Raw genomic sequence first — 22,149 nt, 5'->3', positions numbered from 1 at the left:
GGGGGTTAGCAAGAGGAGGCTCTGTGTGCACATTTAGGTCTGTGTCTGCGTGGCTTTTTTGCCCCGAGTACCCCTGACCTCTTGGGCTTTGTTCATTTTGCATCTGCTTCCGTCTTCCACTTCCCTACCCTTCATTCACTCCATTAAACCCTGAAACAGATTGATTGTATTGTTAAAACCCTTGAATTGTTTCTGGTCTTGCTTGAAAATAGTTTTGAAGGTTTAACTTATTTGGTTTTCAACAACACAATTAAGAAAATGTAGTACTGGACATCTCTTCCAGCCCAATAGCCGGGTTTGCCGCCACTGTTTTCTTTTCAAATTCCACAGTTGTGTTTCGTCTGACATTTTTTTCTTCTCTTGGTTCCGTTCAAGCCTTTTTCAAGCACTCTGTTTCCATCCTCATCTGTCTGCTTCTCAATACTCTCTTTCTGTGACTCCCTCACCTTCTCTCTCATCTCTTCTTCATCCATCTCCCCGCTTCTCCCCCACCATGTCCTCTCCTGCTGTTTGTAACCCCTCTCTGCACGTATGGAGGTAGCCCCGTTGTGTTTTTTTCAGGGTGGTGAAGAGTAGGATGGAGGGGGGAGGGGGAATGGGGGGGAGGCTGGCGGTGAGTAGAGGGGAAAAAAGGGCCAGTAAAACAAAGAGAGGTTGTCTGCAGGCGAGGCAGGCAGGAAACGCAAGTCTCCCAGGACTCTCCCCCAGTCACTGCTCCTTGGCTATCCTGCCGGCCCACACCAGATTGAACCTGACAGCGCCGCTGAGCCACGGCAGCCCGCTTGTTATTTGTCCCTCTTCTCCCTCTTTTTGTCTTCCACTCTATTACACTCTCCTTATGATCATATTATAATGTATTCACGTTTCTTTGGCTTTGTTGCGAGCTCATATCCTTCAACTTTACCTCATACATTGTACGGTCACTTTTAACTTGATTTTGAATATCTTCTTTTTTAGTCACAGAGATTAGAAATAACAAACAAGAGTGAGCCATTTTCTGAAACCCTAAAGAGTTAAAAGTTTAACATTTTGAAATGAGTGGGATGATCAAGCGGTCCCTATGCAGCAGAGGATATTATATGAAACACTTAAGGAGCAGAATATCAGGTGAACTATGCTTTTATGATAGCAGAGAGACTGTAATCTTAAAACCAGTTGTGCTTGAGTAAGAATAAGGAGTTTGAATTGATGTATCTTATGTATTGTTTATTTTAGGAATACCAATAATGTCCTGAACCACAGGAGGGCAGTGTTGTACAGTGTTTAGAGAGGGTTGAGGTGGAATCTGATGATAAATGCTGTTCCTCTGGTGTGGCTGCATAAAGTTATATTGGTCATTACAGCAAACACAGCCCTAGTGTGTTGTTGTGGCGAAGATGTTCATTTGTTCCTGAGACATAATAGCTAAAAGCCCCTCAGTTTTTCCAGTCAATCATCTTGGAAGTGTGTTTTGCTTTCCAAATTGATGGAATGTTCCGATAATATAACAAACATAAGATCTATAAAGTTAAGACGAATACAGGTAAAGTAAATAACCTGTGTTTCAGTGTTTTTGATTATTGGTAGCTCATCAGCATGCCTGGGAGTTGAACGCACTAGTTGGAACACTTTTGAGAATAATTTGCAAACACATACATATTCATGTCTGGAAAACAAACACCTACTCATGCAAATACACACAGATAATGCATTAAGGTTCAACACACTCACTCACTTTGAAATTGTAAAAAAACATACTGAAATGATCTCTTCAGGTTGATAATTAATCATGCATGTTTTGTAAAAGAACAATGCTGTAAGCCACACTTTTTCAATGCTTGACAGAAACACCTGGTGATATCTATCAGCCATGAAATGCTTGATATTCACACTGGTTTTACACTGAGTAGTTATTAGCAATTCATAATTAGGTGTCCACTTTGCTATAGCAGGATTGAGTCGAACAACCAACTGATTGTCAATTAGCCAGCTTCTCAAAATGGTTACAAACACTGATGGGAAATGGATTGCCGCTTGGCTTTCTAACACCTTTTTTTTATCCCTGCAACAACCTCAGTCATCCCCATTACATTGTCTCTGCCCTCTGGGAGAAACTGCTGACAAAAAGATTTGCAGTTCATGATAAAACTGTGAATAGCATGTGGCATACAACACAGTGCAAAGCCCATGTAGCTACAAAACGCATCATATTTCCATGTATTCTGGCAACTGATAGAACTGTTTTAGCCCACAACAATAAAAAAAAAACATCAAGGGTGCTGCCCAGGTGCACTATGAGTGTACCAAGGTGTTTTGAGACAATGCCATGGGAAGAATACCGTTTTGTCTGCTTGTGTCAGAGTAATAGATTGTTACTGGATACTGTCCAGCTTAACATTAAGAAGTGCAGACACACAGCAGTTATAACTCATGCTAACTGGGCCAGTTTGGCCCTTTGTCAAGGTTTCATAAAAGCTGCTCCTGTGGGGAGAGGGGTGAGAGTGGGTATCATGTGCAAGTATTGTCTATGTGTGTGTCTCTGTTGTACGATCATTTGCATCAGTCCCTTTATTTGTGGTCAGAGTGTTGCAAGCTGCTCAACCAACTGTTCTCCATTAAGATTGTGCCATCTACTACATTTAAAGCATCACAGCGAGACAAACAAAACCACATTGCCATGTCCAGATATCCCGTGAAGGGCATCTAGAACGATGTTTTGATAGATTTATGGATGCCATTTGGCACTGCATTCCCAACTTTTTGCTGCGACAGTTGCAGTCCTGTAATAGGCTAGCACACAGTGAGATGGAGTCCAACCACACAGCAACATTTAAATATTGTAAATACACAATTTCTTAGCCTCTTTGAAATAAATGTTTTTTCTTTAAATATACTCAAACTTTGCCTTCCTTTCTTTCCTCTCTTTGTCAGACCCCTCATATGATGCTGTACGGCGGACAGGCTGGTCAAACAACATGCACAGTGTCAAAGGTGAGGGCACAAAAGTCATCATGTGTTTTTATCTAGACGATGAGTAGTAGTAAGAAAGTAAAGATACTTTCTTTATAAAGGGCCATGCAAAAACTGAGTTACAAGGTGCTGTCCAATGCAGATTAGAAAGTAGGCTCACATAATATGGTGAACATTATCATATGTTCAGGTTCAAACACCTGTCTGTATCACACTATAGAGGCAGTTCCAACATCCACAGAGTCTAGACGTGTGGGAAGATTACAGCTTCTGTAAACACTGCCTTATTTATTTTGGCCTCAGATATGTAGCCTGTATCTGTAACCACCCTTATTTCCCTCTCACTTTCTGTCTCCCTGTTGTCTTCCACTGATTGCTTTTCTTTTCTCTGCAGGTTCACCCGTGGTTCCTCAGAATGTGACCAAGTCCACTGAGCAGCCCAGACCTCAGCCAGGTAACCCTAACAATCTCAACGTTATGTTTCAAATTCACTCCTTTGAATTATCATCATTATATGTTGTCATCAGTTGTTGCTCAGTTACGTGTTTATGTTATCTTCAGTCTCCTCATTACTGTGCGTCACCACAGTAGACCAACAAAGCTCTCCTTTTGTCCACAGATCCTTACCAGATTCTGGGCCCCACCAGTAGTCGCCTAGCCAATCCTGGTAAGTATTTACTATACATCTGAATAGGCAGTTATCATGGAAGTTTCTCCAATACAGTATATCCCTTGATGCAGGCTAGATCATGAGTTGTTCCGGTTTATAATGATGCTCATCTATGGTGTTACATCTTTGATCACCGTTTGTGTGTGTCCACCATCAGGTTCAGGTCAGATCCAGCTGTGGCAGTTCCTCCTGGAGCTCCTGTCTGACAGCGCCAACGCCGGCTGTATCACCTGGGAGGGAACCAATGGCGAGTTCAAGATGACGGACCCTGATGAGGTGGCGCGGCGCTGGGGCGAGCGCAAGAGCAAGCCCAACATGAACTACGACAAGCTGAGCCGTGCGCTGCGCTACTACTACGACAAAAATATCATGACCAAAGTGCACGGCAAGCGCTACGCCTACAAGTTCGACTTCCACGGCATTGCTCAGGCGCTGCAGCCGCACCCCACCGAATCCTCCATGTACAAGTACCCCTCGGACCTAGCCTATGTGCCTTCCTACCACGCCCACCAGCAGAAGGTCAACTTTGTATCGCCACACCCTCAATCCATGCCCGTCACCACCTCCAATTTCTTTGGACCCACCGCTCCCTACTGGAGCTCGCCCACTGCGGGCATCTACCCCAACCCAAACGTTCCCCGCCACCCCAACACCCACGTGCCGTCCCACCTGGGTAGTTATTATTAAACCTTCCACTCTGACCATCCAATCCTTTCAAAAATAAAGTCCACAATTGCTGACCTGCACTCCCAAATGACGCAGAACCAATGAAGACTGACTTGATCGAGGCGTCTGTCCTCTGAAGAAGTGATGCTCCTAAATGAAGGATGATGAAAATTGAAGGAGAGTTTTTTTTTTTTTATATTTGTAAGAAAATATAAACAACTGGATGCTATGGTCCAAAATGGAATACTACTTACCCTTACCAGACTAGCAACTGTTTGTTTATGCTTTTTGGATGTGCGTCTAAGTTTCTTTCTCTTTCCTAAAGCTTTTACCTTTTAAAAAACCTCCCCAAAGCCAAAGCAGGACAGGAGAACAACTCGAGCCTGTCTCCCTCCGCGCCAAGCTACAGAACCAGACATGGGCCTTTTATTTATGGGTCTCAATCTACATCCTCCTCAGTACATTATGCACGTTACGCTTTAAGCATCTGCCTTTTCTGCTTGTCTATGGCCTTGTTGGGGTTTCTTGTTCCCACCACATCTAGCCTTCTGTTTCCACTGTCTCCGTCTGCTCGTCTGTCCATCTGCATCGTTTTATGTGTGTGTGGAGAGTCTTCTGGAATTCGCTGGACAAGGAGGAGCTCTCAAAGAGATGGACTTTTCTCAGCACTGAATGAAATTTGGCAACTGGAATATGCCATTCACAAATTTATTTATCCTCCAAACTGGAAGGCTAGAGAAGAGTTAAACGCCAGAGAAGGAAGCGCTGTATGTTTTGCTGACCTGGGTGAACTCACTTACTTTAAAATCTTTCTGTGTGTTGTGTGCAGAGTTCAAAATGGGCGACGAGTACAGTTGACTCGAGTGTGCTGCGGAAGCTGAGTCAAGATTTAATTGAAGTAATTTGCAACAATAATTCAACCCAGGTCAGATGTTTTCAGGGGGCCACACACTAGGCTTTTAAATGTTTGCCATGCTGTTAACCCTTCAGCCATGCCATTTCCAGATGTTCTGTTGCTCGACCATGTCAGTATTAATGTGAATGTTTTCTGGTTTGTGAAACACACGTGAAAGGGATCGCCTGCAGCAAAATCAAAATTTGTCAGATGTTTTCATTCTGTCTAATGAAAAAGTCCTTAATTGTAAACACCATGTTTGCTGTACATTTCTGTATCCAAAACATGAAAGTGCCTTTTTTTTTGGAGATGTTGTCTAAACAAGTCTGTATGTTGTTTGGATTTTTTTTTTTTATCCCAAGTGTCTTACCGTGAATCCAGCTTTAGTACATGGCATAATAAGAGACTTTATCCTCACAGTGCCTTAACTGCTGTTTTATACTATATATTTTATATTCATTATACACAATACAGCATTCAATCTTTTAATGAATAGTACGTTTCATAATGATCTATATCCGTGTCTCACCAGAAATCTGACAATTTTTGATTTTGAAGTGCACTCTGTCAATAACGGCTGCCACAGTGTCTCCTTCCTCCATATGTCAGCTCAGAGGAGTGGCCTAGCGTTATGTAATGTTAGCAGACAGTTTAGGTTGCATTTTACCAGGGCTGGATCCTAGTTTGAGAGCAGCATGTGTGTTTGAATGTTAGTTTCTCACTGATCTGAAGCCCAGCAAAATGCACATGAATCTCAAGTCAGGATTTCATCATCATGTAAAAGTATCATGTCTAAATACATATCCATCTTCAGGTGTTCAAAGCTGTTAATAGCCAAAGTATTCCTTCAGAGTTACTGAATATGGACACTTGAAAAAAAATTACTTGGGACTGAGTAGTTTAAGAACAAAAACCAAAAAGTATGACGAGATGAAACAAAGAAATCCTCAGATTCGCAAACGCTGTGCGTTTGTCAGACCTATTTTTTATTATTTTATAAGCATCAGTCAACTAGGCATTAAAGCAACTTACTGTATAAATTATGCAGAGTTATTTTCATATGTGACACAGTATAAAAAGTCAAGAGAATTAATACGAGTTGACCTCGGTCAAAAATGCAAACCTTTTAAGTCCATTAATGCTAAGTAGTTTGTTCAGCATGTTAAACGTTTTATATCTGTACATTTGGGCAATACATTGTAACATTTTTGTTTTCTTGTTACTGTTATTATTTCTGAAATTTGGTTGTAACATAAGTATCTTTATGTGCACAAGATATTTTCGTGTATTCCCAATACCACAAATGCCTTCTTGAATCATAATCTAACAGCCTGGAACTTCTCTATTCTACGTGATTATGATGGATGCACCATTTTGAATCACTTCTTAAGCCAAATAGCTCTGGAATTAATAGCTTTTCATTTAACTAATTCAGGTATTTTTATGCAAAACAATACAAATAGTGTTACTATCCACAACCAGCTTCTGAAAGTTTATAGCTTTAAAAAAAAAAAAAAAAGGGAAATTGTCATTTGTAGCATAAAGAAATGGTTCTGATGTACCCTTAACCTCCATGTTTCACAAGCATTATCAATGAAAAGGGAACTGTGCTACTTCGTATATGCAATGTATTTTGGATAACAAATATATATAAATATATATATATATATATAAATGTGTATAATTTTTACAATTAACCAATGTATTATTATTATTGTCATTCCTGCAATGTATGAAGTAATAGCTTTTGAAAAAGGGCTTTTGTATAGGGAAATGTGACAAAATAAATGTTTTTACCTCTCAAGTTATCTTCCATTTCCTGACTTCACATGATGAAAAACACAGTCGTCATATGTTTTAATCTGATCATTTTGTCGCCTTAATATTTTGGGGAGTAAAGCAGCTAATTACATATTTTCAAAGTGCCTTTCTTCGACTCCTTATATTTCTTTGCATAATTCCAGTGCTTTTTTATGAAGCTGAACATGTACTATTTACACCTGCAGACAGAAAACGGCAATGAACAAATAACAATTGTAGACTGAAGTGAAGCTTTTTTAAAGATCTGGATTCAGTTGTGCCAAAAAAAAGAAAAAAAAAAAGTGACCACAGTTTGTAGTTATGCAACTTTATCTTGATCATCTCTGCAGGCTTGTTATCTGATTGAAATGTAATCAAATGTACGTATGCACAAACTAACCATGAAAATGTACAAGTTTGAAATGTTGCAGGTTTATTAGGTACACCTAATGCAGTATAATACAACAGTACTGTAATAATGCATATCTTCATGAAGGTTATAACGTTCAGCTTTTTGTAACAGTTGTTCTTGATTTAGCTTAGTAATTATTGGAGGGTAGAATTTCTAGAGCTGTTAAATTACATTAACATTGTTTAAAATATTTGTCCACTCCAATCAACAAGTAGTAATGATGATAATATGCTATGATAATTTTAGCTCGGAGAAATTAATAAACTAGCGCTAACTGTTTTATTTAAATGTAATTCAAATAAATAATTTCCGGTTGTTAGACAAGAAATAGGAAGGATAATGCAGCATTATTACAGGCTTCCTTTTTATGACGCAATATTATTGCCATGATAATTACAAGTTACATTTTGTCATTGCAAAAACAGTGACAAACCATGTTTACACCTATCTTCATTTGTATCAGCAGATCATTCAAGGTCAGAAGCAAACGAGGAAATTGTAGGTGTAAAAGCACTTTAGGCCGCTGCACGTCAATTCTCCTGAGTGTTTTCTCTTTGCATCATCAAAGTATCTCTCTGAGCACAGATTCAAATCATGGGTGTTGGGAATGTAACAACCTGTGTGTATCTTTGATGACAGCTACAGCCTTGCCAAGTGATATGTTAGTTTCTGTGAACCATGTAGACAAAATATGAATCACATACCCAGAGAACATCCGCTAAGGGACTGTTGTAGACTTGTTTTTATTAAAAATCTGTCTATGAAGCATCATCTTTCATCACCTTTAAGCTGCTCTGTCTCTTCATATGATTGCCAATAATATTCACAATCTTTTACCGAGTCCTACTTATCACTTGCTACAGCAACATCCCTGGGTGCAGACACACACATATCACACACAGTTCATTAGAGCGGTTTTAATGAGACCTTGGCATTCAACAAAACCTTCTAAATCTCCATTCATTCTTGCGTATACTATGTGCTGTAATTTCTCTAAATGGAGAGATCTGGTTTCGTGTTCATGACCTGCAGGCAAAATAATGGGCAGCAAGCTCTTGTCTCCCAAACACTTCCCTGTTTGCTGTCACAACTTTGCTTTGTTTACAGATGAAAAGCCTCGATAGGGGTTGGCACCTGTCATTACGCCGCTTTCACCTTTTTGATCACAGTCCTAATGTGACATTCAGGCTCAGTTATCTAGAGAATAATACAACAACACAAACATTTTTTTATTAAAAAATAGCCTTTAATTTATTTCCCCTGAGATCAAAAAAACAAACTTAACAAGAACATAGACAATTGATTTTCGTACTAAAGTCAGTGCTGCATGCAGGCATATTTGAAGTGTTTCCGGACAGCGATTTTCTCTAGCAATGTGTTCACTCAAGTAGAAAAGCACAAGTAAATCACCCACTGTTTGAAAGGAGTGGCCCCTGAGCCCGGCCCTTTACTAGTGCCTCAGTGTCTGAATAGTTAAACATACTCTAATGGTTCAAGTCCAAGTGTCTCTGTGTACAGCAGGCTGCATGCATTATTAAAAGAACCACCATATATTTTCTTCACCCACGTCAAAAGCATGGCCTTCAATGTTGGTCCTTCAAGTAATTGAAGGGTTTATTCACGGGGCAAAACATTTGCATAGATATTCAGCCTCTTTATACTCAGTAAACCTGTTCTGCAGCCAGAGGTAAATACGAACCAATCATCTTCATTTAAAGGGGACCTATCATGCAAAATGCACTTTGGTACGTCTTTTATACAAAATTATACAAAATTAGAAAAGTGCCGGTCAAAGGTCTTCTTTGTTATTTATTGAGCTTTAAAACAAATGAATAACGACTCTATATAATAAAACACGGAGGACGGAGATCTCTTTTTCTCCCCCTCTTCTGACAGCCCAGCAGCTGATCAGAGCACGTCTCCCCTCTCCTGCAGGGGGGCGTGGTCAGCAGAATCAGACCCGTAGACAGCAAACAGCACATAGAGCGAACACAAATGAGGCATGGCTAAAATGCATGATCTGTTTGGTATTTTGAAAACAGAAACGTATAAATATACCTTATATAGGTATGGCCCTACAATATATCATTTAAATATAGCATGATAGGTCCACTTTAAATTAAATGTATAATCCCTGAGAAGAGTATTTGGGAAAACTCTCTGTTTCTGTTGTTGAATTGTAGCCTCACAATCTTCCATGGCCTGACCTCACTTTTGAGAACAGGTTTTTTTGTCATCAGACAGTGACAGGTGTGGTTTTTAAATACAAATAGTTCACAATAAGTGTTCTGCATCTGACCCACAGACGGCTTTCTAATCTATGTTTAACACAATAGAATAACAAATAAGCAGGTTAATGGGAGGTTCTCAGTTTCTACTGTTCATTGCAATGCGTCTCACATCCTTGTGACACTGGGGGGGTCATTGATATTGATCACATCAAAGCCCTGGTTGTCATGTCCTTCTCTGGAGTGGTGATGGTGACCCTTGATGTTGTGGTAACAGTAGGCACAGTGTGCGGTAGCCACTGGCACCACCTTGGAAAAGTTGGAGAAATCCACTCTGTACTTGCCCTCCTTGTTTCTGGAGATGATAGGTAGGAAGTTGTAGCCCCACATGATCTCCTGAGGAATAAACGAGGTCCGAACTTGGCAGGCAGAGCTTGTGGACTCTGCTGTGCCGTCTAGGAAGACTACTAGCTCAAAATCCTGTTTATGGAGCGTGTCCACCGCCATCTCGAAGAATGGGCTGCTCTTGTCAATCATGTGGTAGAGCATGAGGGGACACACAAAGAAGAGGTTGTCCTTCCCGGCGTCCACTATGAAGTCGATGTTCAGCTGGTCCATGATGATTGTCTCCCCGTCAGGTGAGTTTGTTGTCCTCAGCAGCTTGCCGTAGATCTGGCTTCCAATCATTAGGGTCTTGCGCAGGTTGGCCACTCTTATTGACAGGCAAAGAGAACCATTTTTGGGGCTGATAACGGCCATGTCACTGAATGAGATGGTCTTTGCTCGCTTTTTGGGTAAAGAGATTTTGGACAGGATCACTCCACACATGAAGCAGTTAATAATGGCTCCAAGGAGGGACTGGATGATAAGAAGGGCCACAGCACCTGGGCAGTGGTGGGTGAGCGCTCTGCCTCCATACCCAATGGTTGTCTGGGTTTCTAGGGAGTAGAGGAACGCTGTGGTCAGTCCTAAAATATTATCAATACATGCAGAGTGGTCTAGTTTGGGGTTTTGCCAGGGTAGATCTCCATTACTGCGGGCTATCCAGTACCACAGCAGGCCGAAAATAAACCAGCTGAGGGTGAACGAGGCGATGAAGATCAGGAGGACAAAACGCCACCTGATCTCAACAAAGGTGGTCCAGAAGTCAGCCAGTAAGGATAAGTGGTTGCTGTACTTGATGTTTCCATATTCAATGTTGCAGCGACCGTCTTTGGTCACTAGTCTGTTCCTGTGGATTTTTCGCCTCTCCAAACAGCCTTGGATATATTTGTTCAGAAATCTGAACATTTTTTACAAGCCCACGACCTAAAAGACAACAGAAAACAGCAAATGAGTACAAAGTAGAGCACCTTTCATCAAGCTGTCACTTGAACAGTTGTGAAAATACAAAAAGTTACTATTCAGTACATTTGAAATCTATAACAATAGACACCTGGAGCCCATAAACATTGTGCGAACAATGACAGAGTATGTCCTAATAACATTGTGCAATACAGGTCATTCGCAAACTTGCAGGTTAAAATGATGGTAACAATAATATTTGATGTTACAATCATTCTTAAATACTGAAATTCAAAACAGTCATAGAGCAAAATGTCAAGATGACACAGGAGGACGTGCAGGCACATGTTGTGCCAAGGATAAAACGTGTATAAGCACAGTTGGTGAGGTACAAGATACAATATTTAGGACAGATTAGTACAACAAAGGAATCAAACAAGTTAGGTCAGCTGATGTGAACATTGTTTTAGTATTAAAACTTGGGGTATTTCAATTATCAAGATTAGTCATTTAAGTACATCAGTGCATGAGTACAGAGAGAATAATACATATAATGTCAGTATCTGTCCTGTTTTCCTGCTCTAAATGTGTCACTCCCCTCCCCTGGTTACTTTGCTGACTCTCCCTGCATATTTGCAGTCTCACATGTTTCCAAGCCGCTCTGTCCCACTGCAGCTTTAATCCTAACTGAAAGGCTATAATCCTGGGTGGAGGCAGCACTGAAGTAAAGACCTGAAGCTAATGGGAAACAAAACTTTCCAATGAAGTGTAACACATAAGTGCCTCGAATAAACCCCAAAGATTTTGGTCGCATGCAAGTGTCTCAACACAAGGATCTGCTTTGTTTGCTAGAATTTAATGCTGCAAAAAATAAACGTGGCATTCAAATAATTTAGGAGCCCAGCTGCTCACAGACATAACAGTCATTGATTTATTCAAGCTCTCATAACTCTGGCGCTTGATGGATGGTAACTGGCAGTATTGGCTTTACAGAGGTTTCCAAACAAGTATGGCCTCTGTTCTTGCCAAGCCAAGCAAACTGCCCATTTGGATCATGGTCTGCTTGTTAGTGAGTGTGAAGAAGTACAAAACGATCAGTGCTGTGAGTTTATGGTTTTGTTTTCAACCCTTAGAGCTCACATCCAGTCATTTTGCCCAAAAAATAATCTTTGCAAGTTTTAATCTTTTGGAAGCACACTTAGTCATTCCACACCTAATCATTAGGTCAGCATGTTCTCATACCGTGACCGGATAAATGCTGAAATCATTTCAGCTATTTCGTATTTTAATTGTATGTTTGACAATGTACTCGAAATGACTGCTTTGCATTGGAAAACAACTGGGCGGAGAATGGAAATGGACTCTTTAAAAGCATCCACAGAATATACTGGAAACACAACTCTACTTTACTCTCATGACAACTCTAGCATGTCGACCTTATGAAACATCTGAATGTATAGACTTAAATGTGCTGCATTATGTTGTGTTCATTATGTTATTTTAGTTTTAGTTGTACTAGACTTTGTTGTAGCTTTACTTGATGCAGTCTTCTTGAATGTGCCTTAAATGCAGTCATTGCGTCATTAAAATAAATGTCTCTTAGATTAAAAGCTTTGAGATTATTATAACTTTTGTAGATCTGGATTTCCCCTGTATATTGTTTTAGTTCACTATCTATTTAATGCAGACCCATTTAAAGGTGGGGTAGGTAAGTTTGAGAAACCAGCTCGAGTGCGCTAGAATTTGAAAATACATAACCGGAGAAAATCTGCCACTTCCTAACAGAGCCCCTCCTCCAACACACACGAACGCGCACATGACCAATGAGGGCACGAGATAAGTTTGTGCACAGATGGAAAGCTGACAGGCAGGTAGGCCATCCAGTTATTTTAGCCGGGCCGGCTAAAATGATTGGTCGTGCTTTTTACAGTATTACGGCTTCCACAGATTACATTTTTTTATGGATTTTTTGTCAAAGCACTTAAGATATTCATTGCTATCGGGATGTTAAGAGCATTCCATGGAATATAACAAAAAGTGTATCTCGAGCCGGTTTCTCAAACTTAGCTACCCCACCTTTAATGTTGAACTGATTTCCCACTTTAATATACAAAAGTTAAATGAAACAATACAACAATTAAAACAGACAAGAAAGTATATAAAAAGATAATCAATATTAGACTTACCTTTTTTAAACTACCTAATTATTTTCATTATAATTCTGAAAAATGTTTAAGGCTCATTCTAATATAATAATACCCACAATTATGTGCAGAATATGTGGTTTGTCCCTGTTACATAATTATAGCTGCAGCATGGATTGAACAGTTGGCCTACTTTTGATTTAAAAGAGATTATTTGAAATACATCACTAATGAGCTTTAACGCTTAATTTGTACTAAATGCTTTTTTTTGTCAGTGCATTACAGCTAAAAAAGAAAAAGTTGTAGAAAAATATTTCCCTTTATTTATTTCAAAAACATTCGCAGGGGCAATCCAATTTACAGGAGATCAAATGAACTACATCTGAACTTCTCACACAAGACATCACACTATCACCATAAACAATCAAATATCTTACCCTGAAAGCACATTTCTCTAGTTCAAACTCACCTCTTCAGTTTGAAGTGAAAGTAGTTTGCAGCACATCCAAAGGTTGTTGAATAGCAAAAAAACAGCTCCACCTTCCCCCGTCTCCGTCTGTGTGTTTCTACTTAACAATTGATTGAGACAGTGAAGGTGTGTCCTCCTATCATGCGTGTTCACCACCACCTGTGGGTTTTATACTGTCACGTCCCGGTGTACTGGGTTCATCCAGGTGATGTTTACGCCCACAGAGACATCAAGCATCCCTCCGCCCCAGAACACACACGCATATCCTTCCCCCGCTCCTAATAAGATGTTTACCCCACATACGCCTGGTACCAAGGGCCAAGCTGACCTTTATCCGCCACACTCCCAGTCTAAGCTTTGCTTTGGATTTTCTTTTGGTTGGTCCTATTTTATGATATATTTGAAAGTAAGCTTTTTTCTCACAGTTGCACTCATTCTAGGAAAAAGGGAATGTTTACAATGCAAATGCAAAACCATTATGTTCTGTATACTCTGCATGAAAGACTGTGTTTGTATTTACTATAGGCATACACACCTTTACATTGTTTTTTCTTGTTGTTTAGTAGTAAAGATGTAAGCTGTAAAGCCGGAGGAGGGTACAACACTGCATGTTGTTCCTAGATTACTGTATGTGCCCATGTTAGAAAAGAGCCTATAGCTCACATTCATTTAAGCATGTTTTTTTCCCCCGTCTCTGAGAATGATCACCATAAAAACACGTTCAACACATCCCAGGCACAGTGTTGTCTTTATGAATCAAACATCAGCGCTTCACAGCCTAGTGCGGCACAATGGTCTTCCTCCAAGCAACAAACATTTCACCCCCGTCCCCCACAACCACAGAGCTGTATGGTGATGAATTGTAGGGGCCATAGAACATAAATAGGTTATGCTGTGAGACAGCAAATCTACAGAGATGCAAAAAGAAGATGCTCCATATCTAATCAGATTTCTCCCCAGGGTTGTTCAGGAGCTGAATCAGTTTGTGAATCCAAGATGTTCTGAAAGCTGAGAGGAGAAAAGTTGTGAATTGTGATGGGAGTCATTTTTCAACTCTATTGTTCCCAGAAAAAAGTGACAGAAGAGGCTGCAGTATTACCTTACATGCTGCAGAATGTGTATTCTATTGACAGCCACAATACATAACTGTTGACACACAACAAGAACAGGCTTCTGGGTTATTTTTATAATTACATGCTATTGTAAAAGAAAGACAAGCCTTTTGTACCAAGCTTTTTTATTCGAGAGATGAATTGTGTGTTTGGTTAATCAACCCCCGTCGTTGTAATCTCTTTTATATCACACAAAAGGTTTGCGAATAGCCACCACACCAAATAGCTCCACTGATTGCTGGGCAGGTTTAGCAACTTAAGAGCTGTGGAGGCTGCCATTGATTGACAGCAATGCAATCTGAGAAAATTACTGCCAGCAATTAATAATGACACAACAAGCAAATATTTAATGACATTTTATGACAGGTAAAATATAATAATTGTATTTGTCAATCAAAATCTGTGAAGGTGAATCGGTCCATTTTAATGGTAATTATTGAAGCGATTATACACTGCATTAATGTACAAACAGGAACAATTTGTCCACATGTAAACATATTAAAGACCCTACTGTTCACTACCTGTTTTTACTGCCTGCTGCAACTTTTGTTATTATCTGAGAGTTTACTTTTGCAGTTTCACTAAGCTGATTAGCACATGAAAAACATGTTTGAGAGATCAGTCCCTTGAGCGCTAGATTTTCCCGATGATTGTAAACAATGGTAGTTTCTCCCTGCATCAATTGGATCACTCAAGTGTAAATGTTACTATATCAGTTTCTGACAATTGGCTTTAGGGTCAAGAGTTCACCTTCACTGTAAAGAGATAAGTACAGAAATAAGAAAGATTAAAAAAAGATACAATGGAGAAGAGAATCTGTCTCATACTTTTATGTTGAATGCTATGTACTCTCATCTTAATCTTCAGACAACCCTGTATCTGTGATGGAATGTTTTTTACTGTTCTACTAATGATACGGTTATCCTGTAACTCTGTAAATAGATTTCTGATTCTGATCCAGAATTAAAACCAAATTGAAACAATGATAACAATCACAGTCCCCACTTGTTAAGAACCGGATCCAGACAATAACTACAGTATATATATTTGTTATAATCTCTACTATTACCTCTGCCAAGGAGGTTTTGTTCTAGGCTTGGGATGTTTGTTTGTTTGTTGATCTGTTTTTCAGCAACCATTGGAAAAACACTGGCTTGATTTTCCTGAAACTGAAAAAGTTGTTGCATGGGCCAAGAAACAACACATTACATTCCTATTTAAGAATACTTTTTCAAATGTGGAATCGGCTTGGGAGGTTATATGCGTTCTCCAAGTGCCCTTAAATTATTATAAACATATCATTGAATTTAATGAAACAAAATTAAACCTGAAATTGGGGGCAGAAGAAACAAGTTGTGAAAAAAACTGACATATTATCACGTTTAGGTTAATGTTTGAAATCTATTAGCAGACACATAGCTACAGTATATTATCATACATTTGGAGTTTCTGTCAACTTAAAAATTGTAAGCATAATAAATCTCTTATGAGCCTTCTTTTGGTCTTCTTAGTTGCTTTGTCGGTTGGCTTTTTTGGTCTGCAGCTTTCAATGAAAAGCCCAGTCAAAAACCAAAATAATGAGCAGACATTATAAAGTGTCTCCCACTTTTAATATTCAAATTGAAAGTCACAGTCACCAATATATTGAAAAAGTCTATATGTATTCACTTTTTAAAACACATAATTGAAGGCAGTGAAATTAAGACCAAAGACTGTTGTTTAAAGGAGAGGTGTCATGCTTTTCCGGTTATTACCCGCCCCCTTGTGTGTTATGAAGGTTTTTATGCATGTGAACGGTGTGCAGAGTCACAAACCCTCAAAGTACACCCTGTAGCGAGTAAAACTCTAACACAGAAAATACCTCCCCAAAACGCCTCGTTGGAGATACGTCATTGTCCATTTGATTCTTCCATTTCGTTCCGGGTACGGCATGATGTCAAGCCGTACCCGGAACGAAATGGACCAATCCGTGGAGCCGTTACGTTATGTCCGCGGAGCCGTTACGTTAAGCCCCCGCTGATTGGTCCAAATTGACCAATCCACTGACTTCCTCACACACACATCTGTGTGCAGGGAGCAGGCAGCTCAGCTGATTTCTCCTCCCTGGCTGCAGGCTGATAACAGACAGTTGGGATGGCGGCGAAATTCTCTCTGCAGACCCATTCTCACAGCGTTTATCAACCTTTTTCTTACTCTATATCAAGCCACACTTACTGTTTTTACTTCGGATGTGAGTTTGTGTGTGCTCAGGATGAGTTTGGCTGTGTTTCGCTATGTATCCTAAACAAGGAAACAACACCTCCACGGAGCTCAGCGCGATTCACAACGTCCCGACCAATCAGAGCACACTGTGCTCACAGGGAGGGTGGGGGCTGGAGCTTTTGGAGCTACAACGAGCCGTTAAAGGCAGAGAGTGAAATTCAGTGAATACACGTAGTTTACAGAGATGCTGTATGAGAAACCAATGTGAGTTTGGAAAAATGCACAATATAAATCTATTTTAGTATACCTCAACAATGGAATTATGATCAGTGGAAATGGCCATGACACCTCTCCATTAAAGTCTGTTTACTCTTTATTTAGGCCTTCTTTTGATGCTGGTCAACATTCAACATGACCTTTAAAGACTCATATCCTGTCCACTTTGGCCCCTTTGAGCCCCAATTGCTGACTCTCTAACTTTAATAATTACTTATAGTTTATGAGAAGTTGATGGTAAGAAAAGTTACTTTTAAGGATTTGATTAGGCTTACATTTAAAAGCAACCCTTTGCTCTAGCGGCTCCTTTCACAAAAATTAAGTCATTTTTTTCCTTTACAAATGTTAAAAGGATCTTTAGATGTTAACCATATCTGAGTGTTTTAATACAAAAAATCCATTGCAGTCAGAAATAATTGTGAAATGTAGCCTGGAGCATTGAGCTAAAACCTTTTAATTAATTCTGGTGTGAATAAAAAATGAAGCCTTTGTTTTTAACTTTTGATTAGTGGTTCAGTCATGCTTTGCAACACATAGCTTTACCATTCACCATGTGCCTTCATATTCTATGATTTGCTTCAGTTGAACAGTAAAGATCTATACTTTGGGGATGACGGTTGCGTGTGTGTTTATCTCACTTTGCTGGGTAATCATGCCACAGATCATTCATATTCCATATCCGTATTCTCAGAGTAAAAATGGCATTGTGCTAAATTCCAGGCATTGCAATCCTAAAATGTGCAATGTGCTTGTCAAGCATTTGCCTCCACAAACATATGCTGCAAAGGAATTCTCAGTAGATGTCCATGCACTTTGCTGCCTTCATTTCTGGATGTATTTGTGCAAGACATCTTGTGTGTAAACTCTGAGATGCAGGCAAGCTGAAAAAGGCACACTGTTTTGATAATAATGATTGTATAATGTGCATTCAGTAATGATGCCTTAACCCTAACCCTAACCCTAACTCTAACCCTAACCCTAACCCTAACCCTAACCCTAACCCTAACCCATATCAACAGAAGCCTATGGACATTAACTTGGACCGTCAGGCCTGAAGGAGAAACCTGGTCAATAACGTGTTTGGGGATTTTCCACAACAACACGTACACGTACACAAAACTAAAGGAATCATGTATTTTTTTACCTTGCCATACTTCATCCCTTGATCACGATGCTTGTTGTCCAAGACTGTCATAACTATTTCAGCTTCATAGACAGATGGCCGGCATGTAACTGCAGTACTGTATGTACAGTGGGTAATGATGTGTAAAATGAAAAGCATGACGTAAACATTTAGAGTACAGCTGTGTGATGTGTTAGGCAGTGCTGGAGGGAGATGCTTTTCAGTTATCTCTCTCCTTTGTTTTTTAAACGCCCGGGTGGGATTTTCCGTCTGCCCTGTGGACATGAGTACGGATAAAGAGTAAGAAGTAAAAGCTTGGGATTCGAATCCAGGAATTCAAAACAGAAAATCTTATTTAGACATTATGTTTCATCTCTTTATTTATCAGGGCATGACATATGATAGTATAAGTAATGGAGTGTAAACTCCATGCAATCGGTCTTTGGGGAATTCCTCTTTCCTTGCTGAATCAATCAATAATTTTGGGTTCCCAAGGTCACAGGGGGATCGCACATGTATTTGTATTCTGCACTCAATATTCTTAGGTCACATATTGCTATAGTCTTTTTTCTACAGCCCACAACTCAAAGGACTTTGGCCTGATGAGGCAGCCAGAACAACGAACAATGAAAGGGAAAAAAAATACGAAACCCCTCTTAAAAGCTTAAAATCACCTTTCACTTGACCCTTTTTCTCACCCTCTCTGCTCTGCTGTGGCATGGTCAGCGGCATGTGAGTTCTGTACAATGTAAAGTGAGACTCAGCGACAAAATCCACAAGAGAACACTGACCCATTGTTCCACTCAAGGGATTTCACCTCTCTCAGTTGTGGATACAGCCGCTATATCACGTTTCATGTTTTTTCACGGGTCTTTTATTCCTCTTATACTACTGCGTAATTTTTTTGTGTATCGAAGAGTGGTGTTCTCCGAATAAAGAATACATGGTGCTGCAAAGACTAATCTCTGCTTTGCAGTGGTTATAATGACTGCCTGACAGCACTTCTCTTGCATATTTAAATGGCACTGTTGTAAAGGAGGTGTTTCTAAACCCGTATAAAACACCCTTCACATGAATGTCTTGGAGCTTGAGGGTGCTAGAGATCTCAAAGATCTTCCTGCCTGCAGGGATGCTCAGAGGGAACAAGACTTTGTCTCTCAGTAAGAACTCAACCTGACAGCAGTTCCCTGTGGCCTATATTTTAACACACAGCCATTAGAGAAGGAGGTTGCTCGAAAGCAGGAATGCCAACACTTTTTGACATTTGATGGACTGAAGCTTACGGAAAAATGGGCCAGTGGGCAGTCGGACTGAAGCCGTCGAATGGACTATTTATTGCATTTTAGAAATACGCATTCTAAGGCTACATAACATTGAAATATTTCTCCAAATTATTGCTTTTAAAATAAGTACGGTAATGTGGTAGTTACACAAGCATATGCATATGGCCCTGCTTCGCACTCAAATAAACGTTATCTTGCTATAAATAATCTCTAATGAAATTGAAAAACATCTCAATTAATGTTTTTACAAGTGGTTTTAGTCTGCCCTTCACTGAGCATGGCACATCAAACCACTGCCATGCACACCATTTTTGATAAGACTTGGACTTAGCAGCAAATCTTTAAATAAGAAAAACAACAGAGAAAATAAAGGACATTTTGAGTTTTAAATGTAATTTAGCAAGCTGAAAGGTCATCAATTATACCAGCCACTACATGTAAATTACTGTACAAGAGTCACACTTAATTCCAAAGTAGCAAAGATTTAGGGATGCGTTACAGATGCATCGGCTAAACTTGCAGAGAATCTGACAGTTTTCTGTTAAAACCCTTTCTGCAACACCTCATTCCTCCACATAGTGTCACTGTGTCTGGACTGTAGGGGCGTCCAGGCAAGGATCAGTCACATTCTGTTAACCCACTTCAAAATATGAAGATAATTTATGCTTGATCCTTGGACACAGCGCATTTGCATGGTACACATTCTAATTATACCATCAACTAATAGGTTATACATGAACAAATATTTTTCTATGAGCCAAAGAGAAATACTCCAAGCTATGTAGTTGAGTCATGGCACCCGCTATACATAATATATTTTACTCTGAAGCTTATAATATGTAGTTTTAGAAGTAAAATGTTCATTTGATATGATTTTATGCAATGCTTCTATAGATTTTCTTTATTTTAAGACATCCACCAAGGGTACTCAACATTCTGTGCACAAGATAAAAACATGCATAAAGTATGTACAGTATTTCTAAATAATGTATTCACATATTACAAGCACAGTGCTGTGCTGTAGGTCTGTATGTTCATATCATTCATTATTTAAACATTAATAGATGTACTTCCCTTTCAACAGTACTGCATGAATTTGACAAAAAAAGGAGTACATATTGTGCATTTTGTCTATATGTTTTTAAATGATGCATTTTACCAATATGTTGACACTGATTAATCTGCTAGGCTAAAGCTGTGCCAGCTGGATCAGACAGATTGTTTAATCATGTATCCAATTTCCATTGAAAACATACCTCAGCTCATGCTTTCACCAGTTCTCCATGCTATTAAATGTTACCCTCCATCTTTTCTCTCCGTGTAAGACCAAATGCAAAGTAGGCCCTTGGATGAACAGTTAAATATTTTAGATAATACAATACATAGTGTGCATTAAGAGCAGCTTCACTATTCACCCCCGACACGTGTGATACATTTGTTCCATTTCTCATGGAATATCTCCACGCACACTCTGACGCACATACTCATCTAACTATCTCCATTATGCCCTTGTAGTGATATGTTTACTGTGGTTGTCCTCTGATTTCCTTCCACGCTCCTTCTTGTTTTTTGGCAGCTCGTAAGAATCCCAGTTCATCGCGGTGCCATAAGCCCTGACAAGAGGATCAATCAGAGCTAATGAAGCCTGGGAGGAGGTGAGAAACCGCGAAGAGCTAGGGATGGAGCTAAAGGAGGAGTGAATGGGGGAGTAAGGATGGGGCTTCGGGGGAGGGAGGGGGGAGTGTTGGGGTTGCAGGATGAAAAAGAATAGGAGAGGGAGAGGATTAAGAAAAATGACACTTCCTTCTCACCTCCTCGCTCTGTGCAAGGAAAAACTAATTCCCCCTTCCTCAGTTATGACCTCTGAAATAATCATTCTCCTCATCTGATGGCCCTGGCCTGACACACATTTCAATTCAGCAACAGCAGCCCCCAGTCGATAGGACTGGGGGCTGCTGTTGCTGAATTGAAATGAGGCATTTTGATACTGCTATCCCGTCTGAACTGTTTCAGCAGAATGTTTTATTTATAAAAATGTTGTGACGTATTTACTATCTCTTTTAGTGTCGGATCAAGCCATAGTATACATAGAATGCCTATAAACTGCAGTGTTATAGGAGTAAGTGCTCAGTTAATTTCATATAGAAATTGACTGCATTGATGAATATCAAATCAGACTCAGAACACTTCAATATTTGTGTTAGACGTTTTCATCCCGCAGTTCATTTTTAGCAGGATAATACACAATTTGCTTCCTAATGGATCGTCTAATAAAGCACAAATGAAGAGCCTATTATGTTGTGTTACCCACACCGCTTTAACATTATGCAAATGTAATTTCTAATGATGTTCACTATACACATGTTTCCTCCTCCTAGCACTGGTAATTAAGAATGTGCCAAGAAGCTTTATGAATGTGTGATGTGTGATTAATGTGAGGTGGTACAGTCAGACAAATAGATTACACCACAGAGTGAACAGTGGAGGCAATATAAGGTGGAGGGAGGGGGGCTCTGCTTTGATCAATAATGGTGTAACCTCAGGAGGGGAAATAATTACACATGCCCCGGATCTGAACCACCTGGGGTTGATCCACACAGCTGAATTGTTCGTATTAAGATCACCAACACTTCACG

The 22,149-nt window shown here is 39.7% G+C and overlaps 2 protein-coding genes across 8 annotated transcripts in view; one reads left to right on the top strand and one right to left on the bottom strand.

Moving 5' to 3' along the window:
• fli1 (Fli-1 proto-oncogene, ETS transcription factor) overlaps nucleotides 1-6,734 on the top strand; it is a 29,889-nt gene extending 23,155 nt beyond the window's left edge. For all 7 annotated transcript variants that reach the window (XM_034114746.1, XM_034114747.1, XM_034114745.1 and 4 more), the window contains 4 exons: nucleotides 2,911-2,970; nucleotides 3,344-3,403; nucleotides 3,569-3,616; nucleotides 3,777-6,734. In XM_034114746.1, coding sequence (XP_033970637.1) covers nucleotides 2,911-2,970; nucleotides 3,344-3,403; nucleotides 3,569-3,616; nucleotides 3,777-4,306 — 698 coding nt within the window. In that variant the 3' untranslated portion in view covers nucleotides 4,307-6,734. The remainder of the gene's footprint in view (nucleotides 1-2,910; nucleotides 2,971-3,343; nucleotides 3,404-3,568; nucleotides 3,617-3,776) is intronic.
• Nucleotides 6,735-9,426: 2,692 nt separating this feature from the next.
• On the bottom strand, nucleotides 9,427-13,653 carry kcnj1a.1 (potassium inwardly rectifying channel subfamily J member 1a, tandem duplicate 1). The gene is made up of 2 exons (XM_034114882.1): nucleotides 13,518-13,653; nucleotides 9,427-10,928 (listed from the first exon to the last, which is right to left on the bottom strand). Exon 2 carries the CDS (start codon nucleotides 10,908-10,910, stop codon nucleotides 9,789-9,791), a length of 1,122 nt encoding a protein of 373 aa, XP_033970773.1. The 5' UTR covers nucleotides 10,911-10,928; nucleotides 13,518-13,653; the 3' UTR covers nucleotides 9,427-9,788.
• Between the last annotated feature and the right edge of the window lie 8,496 nt (nucleotides 13,654-22,149).

The sequence above is a fragment of the Trematomus bernacchii genome, unplaced genomic scaffold, assembly GCF_902827165.1.
Source record: "Trematomus bernacchii unplaced genomic scaffold, fTreBer1.1, whole genome shotgun sequence".
Classification (NCBI taxonomy): Eukaryota; Metazoa; Chordata; class Actinopteri; order Perciformes; family Nototheniidae; genus Trematomus; species Trematomus bernacchii.
This window is presented reverse-complemented; position numbering and strand designations above follow the sequence as displayed.